General features: G+C 60.0%; 1 protein-coding gene across 3 annotated transcripts in view; it reads right to left on the bottom strand.

The window, feature by feature from the left end:
- Positions 1–3,201: 3,201 nt before the first annotated feature.
- TOP3B (DNA topoisomerase III beta) overlaps positions 3,202–11,671 on the bottom strand; it is a 23,298-nt gene continuing 14,828 nt past the window's right edge. For all 3 annotated transcript variants that reach the window (XM_032397620.1, XM_032397622.1, XM_032397623.1), the window contains 9 exons: positions 9,719–9,873; positions 9,482–9,587; positions 8,617–8,763; positions 8,297–8,470; positions 6,896–7,024; positions 6,263–6,412; positions 5,794–5,894; positions 4,785–4,986; positions 3,202–3,825 (listed from right to left, as the gene is read on the bottom strand). In XM_032397620.1, the coding sequence (XP_032253511.1) occupies positions 3,344–3,825; positions 4,785–4,986; positions 5,794–5,894; positions 6,263–6,412; positions 6,896–7,024; positions 8,297–8,470; positions 8,617–8,763; positions 9,482–9,587; positions 9,719–9,873 (1,646 nt within the window). In that variant the 3' untranslated portion in view covers positions 3,202–3,343. The remainder of the gene's footprint in view (positions 3,826–4,784; positions 4,987–5,793; positions 5,895–6,262; positions 6,413–6,895; positions 7,025–8,296; positions 8,471–8,616; positions 8,764–9,481; positions 9,588–9,718; positions 9,874–11,671) is intronic.

Genomic DNA, 11,671 nt, shown 5'->3' with positions numbered 1-11,671 from the left:
TAAAAAACATTTTTATGGAAGAAGGGCCTTCAACAGCCATACTGCAGCCCCACCTCCTTGACTTTCAGGCCCACATATGGGCCTCTGTCCTTTCCAGGAATCACGGTCTCTAGGATGCTTCACTAATAGGAGGGGTTCAGTGAAGCAAGAAACCTTGGAGAACTAGCAGTTGGCTGATATGAAAGGAAACCATTTTGGGTAGACGTGAGCCTGGAGGGTAGGAGGTATTTAGGCAGAGAAAGCAGGGTGGGAGAGGGGCGCTGGCTCATGCCATTCTCCTACTTACACCTTCCTGGATCCTATAGGCCCCTGTCAGTGTGGTGACCCCAAGCAAGGCTTCAGGTTACTTCTTATAACTTGTCCTACCTTGAACATACATGTTCCTTAGCTCATCTGGGCCTGTTTCCTTACCAGAAAAATGGGGACTATAGCAACCAAGCTATCTCATGAGGTCGTTGTGAGACCCTGCATCAGTGTTTCTTAAAGTCTGTCCAGAATGCCAGCATCAGGGTGACCGTGGGGTGAAGTTTGAGAACCAGGGCACAGGTGAAGCGGTGCTTGGCACAGGGCCTCCCACACCGTGAAGTGGGGTGCCTGTGAAAGCTGGGACACCTGCAGGTCTCTTCAGCGAGGGCCCACATTCAACTCTCTGAAGCACTGATTGCACTCAAGATTCCATTCAAGGCTTAGAGATGACAGCAAAGTGCGGCACTGCCACTTGGCCAGGAGCTGGCCCCTTAGGGGCACTAGGCCAAGGCACTGCCTTTGAGATGACTTGGGCCCTGTGGCTTGTCAACTCCTCCCCGTCTGCATTCCACCACGCCTCAGCTTCTGGCTCTTGGCTTTCACCCTCGTGAAAGGAAGCTTTCAACATCACCCACCCCACCCAGCCACTGACTTCCAGCTCTGCCTCTCTTCCCAGGCTGCGCCCCTGGCGTTGGTGAGCCGAGCACACGGAGCTCCCAAAGCGTTCAGCCTGGGTTTCCCTCCCGCCTCTGCCCCCTCTGACTGAACCCTCTCCTGGTCCCCACATGGCCATTATTCCGGATCCCCACCTGGAACCCTCTACTCCCCCGCCATAGGACCTCCTGCGTCTGCAGGTGGTCACACCTACCTCTTCCTATCTTCCCGCCCCACCCCTTCTCACATTGCCAGACTCATTGCAGAGGTGGGGTAGCATTGCTCTTGGGTTTCAAACCATCAGCGATGCTGTGACCTTGGAAAGAAAGTAGAAACCCTCACCCCTGACTTCCGGGACTCCCGCTTGGCTTCCTGTTGCCGGCAGCGCTGCTTTCTTGAAGGGGGCCCGCAGAGCTTCCTTGGCTGCTGGTATCTGCAGGTCTTCAGGGGTCTGACTGATCCATGGTGGAGGGGGAGTAGGGTCCTAACTGCAAATTTACGGGGCCTTCTCCTGTCTAGCAGCTCCAGAAGGGGCGCCACACTCAGCCGAACAGATGCACAGGAGGCACCTAGTGGCGATGTGCACCAGAGTCTCGAAGTGACCGGAATAGGCGTTGTCCGGGGCAATGGTCTGTGTCCAGCCGATTCAGCCGGACAACCAGGGCCTGCTTCTGTGGGTCACACACAAAGGCCTGGTCTGAGGAGTTCTGCCCCCTGCTCCTCCAGAACAGGTCAGCCTGAAGCTACGGACCTCCCTGACCTCAAGGGCAGAAGGTGCCGTCCTAAGGAGCACAGAAGGCTGTTCCGGCCAGAATGGGCCTAGTGTCTTCCTGGCCTCCTGGCTCTGGCAGCCACGTTGGAAGAGTTGTATGCTGTTGGGGATACGACATGAAGGGGCCCAGAAGGTGGACTCCAGCTTTGAATGCCAAGGACATTCATACACAAGGGACAGTTGCAAAGAAAAATGAATGAACCCTTTATGATTAGTCCTGCTTGGGGCTGAAACCTCAGTGCAGAATCCTGGTAAGGAATAGGTAGTTTGGGTTTAAAGCCTAAGGTACAGTCTCTGCCCCCGAGCCCCTCTGGCCATCCACCTGGGCTGCATGTGTGTGTGCGTGTGTGTGTGTGTGCATGTGCGTGTATCTCAGAGCAGAATGGAGTTGGATCACCCTCCCATAGAGAAGACCCTGGGGCCACTCGCTATGGGTGGGGTGGCAGAGCGGGCACAGCCCCATGCCAGGGACACTACCCACTGGCAGATGTGGCCTTGCCGATGCCCCTGAGTCTGGTCCTAGCGAGAGGGGAGGGGGGGCAGGAACACAAGCATCTGAGGGCCCCCCCTTCCCTGGGGACACCATCCCAGCAGCTTCCCAGGAGCCTGCCCTCAGGTCACATCGTCACCTCCCCAGCTCACTGCATATTTTCTTTGAACTTCTAGAGTGCTTCCACAGTGTTCCAGGGACACCCAGGTTGGTTTGCTGGGGCCTCCCAGAAGAGGGAGACTGGAGGGTGCAGTGCCTGCTTGGAATGCTGGGTGGTCACAGATTTATTGATGGAAGCTCTTCTCAGAGCCTCGAACATTCCAGTACCTGCTACCCAGATGGGGAGTCCTCGTGCAAAACGTCTCTGACCTGGCCCTCACAGAGGTGTGGCGCCACACTGCTTGGAAAGCTGTTTTACCACCAGCCCGCGAGGGCCAGAGCGGGAAGGGTGGCAGGTGCAGCGCAGCTCACAGGGCCGTGTGGCTCATGGATTCTCTTCTAAATCGGGCATGCAGACGGCTTCCGTGGGGCTCCCTGCGGCTCAGCATGGCACCCTGGCCCAGCTCCTCCGAGGAAGCGGCTGGCCTGCCTCTGTCTGGGACAATAAGGGCTCGTGGGAGAACAGGTATCAGGACAGGCCCTGGGAGGCCGCCAGAGTCGCACGCACCACACGCAGACCTGCTGAGAGCCGCCCTCTGACCCCAAGCAGTGGGCTGCGGGGATGGCCAAGGTCCAGTGAGGACTTCTTTCAGCCCTGCCTCCTCCCACAGGCCGCCCTCCTACGACATCTGCCTGGGATGACAGGCCGTTGGGGCCTTCCTTTCTCCCTTGCCTTGCAGACATCGGGACGCCTCCTGCTTGCGCACACAGCTACCGTGCCGTCCCACACATACTGAAGAAAGGTATGAGCCTCGGACAGGGCTCAATTCCCCTTCCCACACTTGGTGGCCTCCCAACAGGCAGCACCGGGGTGTGGGCTGAGCAAGGGCACTCAGGTGGTGTGTGCAGAATGAAGGGAGAGGTGCGGCAGGGAGACTGGGAAGGGCAGGGAGGACACCATAACCCTCTGGCTCCAGTGAAAGGTCCTGAGCTGTTTGCTTTGGAGAAGACAAAATGCATTTTAATGATTTCCATGGCCCACGGGACACCTGGGTGGAGCCTGGCGAGGGACTGCGGGGCCATCATACAAAGTAGGCAGCCAGGGCTGACATCTTGTCCTTGGGCCGCCTGGCACTGGGCTTCCCGGGGGGCCGCCGGCCCCGGGCCCGCCCTCGGCCCTGCCTCCTCCCCGGCCCACCGCGGTGCATGGGGTGGCAGGAGGCCGCGTGCTTCAGCTCCACGAGCTCCTGGAAAATGGGGTCGCAGAAGACACAGCCCGTGTGCTGGGTCTCGTCGCCCGGGAGCGGGGACTTGGCCTTGTTGAAGTCCACGGCGAGCAGGGCAGCCTCGCAGGTGCGGCAGGTGTCGGCCGACACGCGCACTCGGTAGGCGTTCTCGAAGCAGTGCGCCACCACATTGCACTTGTTGCAGGCCACCTTCCACTTGGGGCCTGAGGTGGGGTCCAGCACCAGCACGCCGCTCTCGCATTCCACGCACTGGCCGATGCCCAGCATGCTCAGCGAGTGCTGGCAGGTGGGGTGTGTGCACTCATTGCAGCCCATGCCTGATGGGGAGAGGGCAGCCTGATGCGCACCCCCAGCCCCCCCCCCCCCAGGGGCCTTCTCCAGGGCCTCACGGTCCAGACCCCTCATCCCAGCAGAAAGCGCTCCTCTCGGCCTTGCACACCCTGGCTCTGGATTCCCCTGCTGTCACTGCCCCTGCTTCTCTGCTTATCTAAAACCTCCTCAACCTCTGAGCACCAACCCCCCAATCATTTCCAGAAGGCCTTCCTGGTGGCCCCCAGCCAGGTTCAATCTCCCCTTCACTTTGCTTCCACAGCTCATTATACCACTGAGTCACACGGGGCCGTCGGCTTCCCTGGAAGCTGCTGGAGGGCAGGGAAGGACCTCAGTGACCCCAGCAGCTCAAATGCAGACTGTCCCTGCCTCACAGGTGAGGCTTGAGTCAGGAGAGGTGAATTGAGACCCCTGAGGGCTCCCGAGACCCCCAGATGAAAGTGGGTAGATGCCTCTCGCTGTGCCTCGCTCCTGTCTATAGCATGGGGTGTAAAAGAGACGGCACAGGCCAGGGTGAGTGTGCTGGGCCCTGGGCCCCCTCTAGACTCTCGGTCCCACCTGGACACATGCTCTCCTTTCTCCAGTAATAACCGTGAGGAGAGAGAACAGTGGTGGACGCTGACTGAGGGCGCACCCCTTGCCAGGAGGGGTCCCCCAGCCTGCTGCATCCTCTCACTCACCCTAGCCTGGGAGGGGGCACAGCACGCCTACTGCCCAGATCCCGAATGAGCTGACTGTAGGTGCCCACTTGATTCTGACCAGCATGGAGAGGGGCAGACGGCTGGCTCCGCCTCAGCGGGGCCCAAATCCACCCCAGGTCTCCTACCCCCACGCCGGCGAGGGGGCTGGGGCCGGGGAGGGGCCCCTCAGAGGCCAGCATGGTGTGGGGCAGGGGCAGGGCCTGTCTCCGGAGGGAGCAGCCGAGGCCCAGAGACACGGCACTCACCTTTCTTCATGTCTCGGAAGGGCGGGTGGTTGGAGCAGTAGGGGCACAGTGGGTAGCTCTTGCCCCGAGAGCCCGATGACCACAGGACCAGCTCGAAGTCATCCAGTGGGCACCGGAGCTCCTTGTAGAGCTTGATGGTGCCGTTCTGGGGGAGGGTGTAGGTCTCGTCACAGTGCGAGCAGTGCAGGCGGCTCGGCTTGGCCTGCAGTAACACCAGGGAGGGGGTTTGGGGTCACCGAGGCCACCAACTCTCCTGTCCACCCTCACTCTCATAATACCGAAGTAACCGGTAACGTGATACGTAACGCATGTAACACGTAACCTGTAACATATGCTAGACAACACAGACTATGGAACATGTAACGAGTCGTGCATAACATGGTATGTGATACAGAAAATGTAACATGTAATACATAATACATGACACACATATACCACATACACAGCCTAATACACTGCTTATACAACACACGAATACCATGTAACACAAAATACTAATGCATAATGCATAATACCTATGTACACCTCCGCAGGTAATGGCAGAATACAGACCTATGTAATACACGTGTCACATGTAATCTGTAACGCGTAACACATAATACATAATGCATAACGTGGAACGTGCTGCCAGGCAACAACCTCTCAGGCAAGGACGCCTGGCCACGAGTCTCAGGACACTTGCTGCATGCGTGAAGAAAAGCAGTTCTAAATTCCCTGTGTGTCTATGAACATCCAGGACAGCAAATAAGGTGTTGTTGGGAAAGAATGGACAATGTGTTTAAGCGGCCTCACAGCTTACATGCTCCTGGGGTCAGGGGCATACTGTGGGTGTCTGTGGGCGAGGCTGCGGTAGGCCTCTCAAGCGTGTGTGACCACCAGGACCAAGACTATTATTCCTGTAGGACTGAAGATAAAGCAGAGGCCTCCAGAGGTGACAAGACTTGCCCAAGCCTGCGCACAATGGCGCCAGAGGCCAGAAGGGGTGGCCACAGCCCTTCACCCCACTTACCTGAATGTACTTCATGAACCGGTGGCACTTCCCGCAGCGGGACAGGGGCTTGCCCGTGGCCGCCAGGGGCGAAAAAGACACCTCCATCAGCTCGTCCATGCCTGAGGGCAAGCAGTGCAAGGAAGAGTCATATCCTCCGGGCCCGGCAGCCCACCTCCACCTTGGACAGGCGGGTGGAGGGGAGGCCCCCGTGAGTGGGCAAGCATCGGAGTGAGTGCGTCTCTATCCCCAAGGGTGCGGGGGTCACGGGAAGGCAGAGCTGCAGCCGCATTGGTCACCCGAGCCAGGTACCTCGCGTGTGGTGTTGAGATGCCCACTCTTTAACCCCGATGATGAGGACGGCCCAGCAGTGAGGCGCCACTGCCTCATCCTCCCAACGGAGCCCCAGAGCCTGGAGCCCAGATCTGGATGCTGGTCCCGCACGGCCGTGGCGGCCCTGGCCCAGGGGTAGGGAAGAGGCAGGCCTCACCGGCGATAGAGTCCACGAAGTAGTGGAACTTCCTCTTGAAGACGTCCAGTGTGTGGCCCAGGACCTGGCGGTAGTCGGCCTTGCCCTGGGCGATCAGGTTCAGTTGCTTCTCGACCGCACTGCGGATGGTGGGGAGCACCAGCTCCGCATCTGCAGGGTGGGGGGGGGTGAGGTGCCACTGTGAGCACTCGCACTGAGGGGCTGTGGCCGCCCCCTGGCCAGCGCAGGCTGGAGTCCCGTGACCCCAGGCCTTTCCTGATCTCCTACCCAGAAAATCCTGCATGGAGTGGCCAGGGACATCCTGTCTCTAGGACGGTGTCACAGTTCCTGGGAGTCCTCGGGCCAGGCCTGTGCTCTGACATCTCCCCTGGTCCCCTGGGAACCTCTCGGGGACAGAGCAGACAGCTCCACAAGGAGGACCCGGGCCCCACCAGGAGCCGGTCTGTGGGGAAGAGCCCCCCGCACCCCACCTTTTGGATCCTTTGCACGTGACCATTCATGCATCAACCACACAGAGCCCCTACTGGGGCACGTCCTCACGGGGGCCGGTGTAGCACCCTCGCAGTGGGAGTTTATTGGCCCGGCAGAGGCTGTGGGCCGATAAACGCAGCGCCACAGCTCAGCCAGACTCACCGATCTTGTAGTAGCCGTGCACCAGGACGATGCCCAGGTTGGTGGGTCTGAGCCGGCGCCCACTCTCCACAGTGACATAGTTGCGCTGACAGATGTTGTTGATGTGCACGGGGATGCTGGCGTCCGTCCCTGAAACACACGGCAAGGCCCCGGGCTTCCTCGGCCTGCGCCCGTCACGCTGCAGGCTCCATGTCTGCCCCCACCCACCACGCGGGCCCTGGTTCTCAGACCCTTCCCCTCTGTTTTTGGCCAGCACTGTGCAGGACACCACAGTATGTGTTTCGAGAATGGTCTTATGAATCAAAAAATGGCCCTCCCAGCGCCGGCGCTCGGTGCTTAATCCCCCTCTACAGACAAGGGCTCATAGAGGTTAAGGAACTCTGCCAACATCATGGGAGTTCATTCTACCTGCCCCTCACACCTGGGAAATGTGACCTCCTCGGCCTCTCCTGCCTCGATGCTGAGACACTCGACCCTTCTAGAACCAGGGCTCAAGACCCCTGAACACGGAGGAATTCCCATGCTCGCTGCCAAATCGTCCCCTCTGAAACCTGCTCAGTATTGCCCACTTTCTGGCTCCTAGGTCCCTCGCGGTCAGTTTCCGGGGCGGCACCTCCCCTGGAGACTTCAGGGATGCTGCCCTTACTGCTCCGCCATGCTGAGGAGCCTCCTTAGATGGTGCTCAGAGGCTGAGACCACCGAGGTACCACACTTGAAGGATGATGCTGGGACTGGGATCTGAACCAGCACACTCCCCACCGTGCCCACTGCATTCCTGCCACCCCTGGAGTGGCACCCCCCTCCCCCGGGGAGAGCGTCTTCACGCAGCCCTGGGGGCGCCCGGTCAACAGTGGCACTGTCATGTTCAGAAGGTCACATGAGCCCTCTTCGAGGACACAAACTCATTTTGGTCATGGGGTCTAGGGAGACATGGATGTCTTGTCAACAGGGAAGGAGAGAGGATGCTGGGGGAGCAGCACCCCCACCCCACAGCATCTATACCTGAGGACCCAGGGCAGGACCCACCATAGGCACCCAGGCCCCTGGAAGAAGCAGGCTCAGCTCTCCAGCTGAGGCCACCACTGTCACTAGAACCCTAGCCTCGGGTGAGACGTCACCTGTCACGACTGTTAGTGATAGAGCCGAAACCAGGTACAGCAACCTGGACTGTTCGCAGCCCTCTAGAGCCTGGTCAGCTGGTGCAGCACATCAGGGAACAGGCAGTTCCCATCAGAGTGATCAGTGCCTGGGGAGCTGGCCACACCCTGGGCCCCGATTACCAGGTGCTGGGCACGGAGGGGTCACTGAGCAGCTCTGGAAGCACCGTCTCCTAGACCCCGGTCCTGGGATGGGGACCCTCGGGCCCGGGGCCTGGGCAGGCGGGAGGGCGGGTGCACCCACCGATGCCGTGCTTCTCCATGAGTGTGATGAGCTCAGCCTCCGTCAGGTAGTCGGGCGGGCTCGTCTGCTTCTCCAGCATCTTCATCTCGCTCACGGGAAAGGTATCACCCCTCTGGCAGGTGGGCAGGCTCTCCTCCAGTGGCACGCTCTGCCAGGGCATGATCTCCGTGAAGCCTGGAGACACAGGGTGCTGCCACTCAGGGTCCCATCCCAGGCAGCCCAGGCCCAAGACACTGAGACCCCCTCCCCAGGTCCGATGGAGAACATTCTGTCCGTCTGTGGAGGTGTGGGAGGAGCCACGCTGGGACCTGCGGTTCTACCTGGAGACATGACGGTTTTCCCTGTGCAGGTGAAGTGCTCGGGCCCGATTCGGAAGGAAATGGTGCTCTGGAGGTACCTGCAGTCGTAGCTAACCGTGGCGATGAAGTGTCTGGTGATGTACTCATACAGCCGCCAAGCCTCGCTCCCTGCAACGGACACAGCAGCTGGTCACCGGCCGGGGACTGGCTCTGAGGCCCCCCCCGCCGGCCAGCGCTCTCACTCCGGCAGCAGGGCCCTAGCTGTCGGCACGGGATGCCAGGGCTGGCCTGCACCGAAGCTCGAGAGAGGAGGAGGGGAAAGTGAGTCTCCCGGGCCGTGGCGGTTCCTTCACAGCTACGGCTCCCACCCCGGCTTTGAGGTGGGACTGCTCTTCAGGGCCTGGCCAGTCCGCAGCTAGGGACTTGCCACCGTCACTTCAAACTTGGGCTGTGCCCAGTGGCTCCTGTCTCTACCTCTCCTCTTCCCTGACTCCTCCCCCAGCCTTGATCAGGTGGGAAGCAGGCTGGGCCCTAGCACTCCCTGTCTCGCTTGGTCCTGTCCTGTTCCGTCCTTGCCCGTCTGTCTCACCTTCCCACTCGCCTCCTGCGAGCAGCCGCCTGCACCCTGCACTCAGGCACGCCACCACACACCTGCCGCCACTTCACTTCTGTCCTGTCCCTCGGCCACAGAACACAACTTTCAGGCGACCCCCTCTGCCACAGCCAGGGGCAGGTGGGGGAGGGAGGGAGCCCTCATATTGCCAACGGGGCCTGACACCGTCCAAAGGTGCCATGTAGCTTCCCACCCAGAAGCTTGGAGAGAGTGTGTGTGTGCGTGTGTGTGTGTGTGTGTGTGTGTGTATGTGTTGGGGGGAGTGCCCAATACCTAATTCGGCCTCTGTGGCAGACCTCATGGGGGTGATGGGGGGATGGTCGCCAGCGTCATGGCCCTTCCGTGGCCGATTGATACCTTCTGCTAACAAGCGCTTTACCTGAGGGAGAGAAGACAAGGTGGTGTGAGTCCTGTCTGCGGAGGGAGCCAGCACCAGTTCTGGGTTTGGCCAAAGAGCCTGGGCTGGGTCCCAAGACCCTGGCAACAAGTGTGCCCAGTGGCTCTGCTCACCGTGTCGGCCCAGTACGGGTGGTTGGCTTGCTGCCGCAGAGGGCCCTTCAGGTCAAAGTTCTCGGGGTAGTGGGTGGTCTCAGTCCGCGGGTAGCTGATGTAACCTTGTGTGTAGAGCCGCTCGGCAGTCTGCATGGCATGCTGTGGCCCCATGCCTGCGACAGAGGGCAGGCTCAGCTGGACCAGAATGCTGGGGATGGCCAGGTCCCTGCCCAGGGGCCTGGGCACTCAGGTTCCCCACCAAAGGCGGCCAGGGCCTCCTGGTAGGTGAGGAAGGCTCTGGGTGGGCACCGTGAGCGCATGGAGCTGCTGGCCAGGCACCTGCGCCCGGGCAGCATCCTCCAAGGCCGAGGTCCTGAACCTGTGAAGGTGGACCCAGGATGGGGATGCACCACAGTGTCACCCTCATGACATGGGCTATGCCGATTAAATGTGGCCTGCAGAGTGCCGATGTCACACACTCTGGCCATGGTGCGCATGAGGTCTGCCTCAGGGTTGGCTGATGTCCCACTATGAGAGCAGAATTAGCACATGCCCCCCCATTCTGAGGCCCCTGGGTGTTTCTGTCCTTATGGCACTCCGGGACCACTGAGGGAGGGCTTGTCCTCCTGCTTCCCCTGACCAGCAGAGGCTGGCCCTCAGCTGTCGGTCACTCGGTGTCATCGTTGCCCTCTGAGGATCCCTGAAGGTGACACTCTGCAAGGACATTGCCCAGCTTCCCGGGGCCGCAGAGGCCACCAATACCTTGAGGGCAACAGCTGTCAGAGAAGGCTGACTTTCCAGTCCCCACCTTCTCACTACTGTGGAAACAAGGCTCAGAGAGGTTACGTCAACACTGGTCACACTTGCCCCTGCAGGAGACGGGCCTGGAGCGCCAACCTCCCACTCTTGGCCTCTCTCCCTGCACCAGGGAAGCTGCTGTGGGATGCTAACGCCAGGCTGCCCCTGTCGGGGAGTGGATTGCCTCTGCTCTTGTGAGGATGCACATTTCAATCATTTCATCCTCAGAACAACCAACTCCAGTGATGGTCGCCGTGTGTTCCTGTGAGGAAACTGAGGCTCCAGGACAAGAAAGAAAGTAGCCAAGCTGAGATCGGACCAGAGTTTGGGTCTGGAGCTGGACCTCCATGGTCTAATGCCTCTGAGGGGACTCCACTGAGCCAGTGACAAGCGAGGGCTTGCCCCACAGGGGGTCCCTGACCATGGCCTTCCATGTACAGCCCAGGCAGCAGCTGCATGGATGTTTAGTAATACAAAATGGTCTGAGTTTTCCCCACATAAATTCAAAGAAGCTGTTGAATATTAACCAATTATCCTCTGAAATGGGATCCTCTCGCGTGTTTGTTAGTTTATTAGTTATTTTCACTCTGGAATTTAAGAGAAATGAATGCTGCATGAGGCTCAGATTCTCACTAAGCCTCACAAGACACTGCAGGTGGGCTGTTCCTTGACACAGGTGAGCACAGAGGGAGTTACTCGGCACAGGTGAGCACAGAGCAAGGGGCCTCGGCACAGGTGAGCACTGAGTGGGAGCGCTCGGCACAGGTGAGCACAGAGCAGGGGGCACTCGGCACAGGTGAGCACAGAGCAGGGGGCACTCGGCACAGGTGAGCACTGAGTGGGGGTGCTCGGCACAGGTGAGCACAGAGCAGGGGGCACTCGGCACAGGTGAGCACAGAGCAAGGGGCCTCGGCACAGGTGAGCACAGAGTGGGGGCACCTGGCACAGGTGAGCACAGAGCAGGGGGCACTCGGCACAGGTGAGCACAGAGCAGGGGGCACTCGGCACAGGTGAGCACAGAGCAAGGGGCCTCGGCACAGGCGAGCACAGAGTGGGGGCACCTGGCACAGGTGAGCACAGAGCAAGGGGCCTCGGCACAGGTGAGCAAAGAGTGGGGGCGCTCGGCACAGGTGAGCACAGAGCAGGGGGCACTTGGCACAGGTGAGCACAGAG

The sequence above is a fragment of the Phoca vitulina genome, unplaced genomic scaffold (assembly GCF_004348235.1).
Source record: "Phoca vitulina isolate PV1807 unplaced genomic scaffold, GSC_HSeal_1.0 scaffold100, whole genome shotgun sequence".
In the NCBI taxonomy this organism is placed as follows: domain Eukaryota; kingdom Metazoa; phylum Chordata; class Mammalia; order Carnivora; family Phocidae; genus Phoca; species Phoca vitulina.
This window is presented reverse-complemented; position numbering and strand designations above follow the sequence as displayed.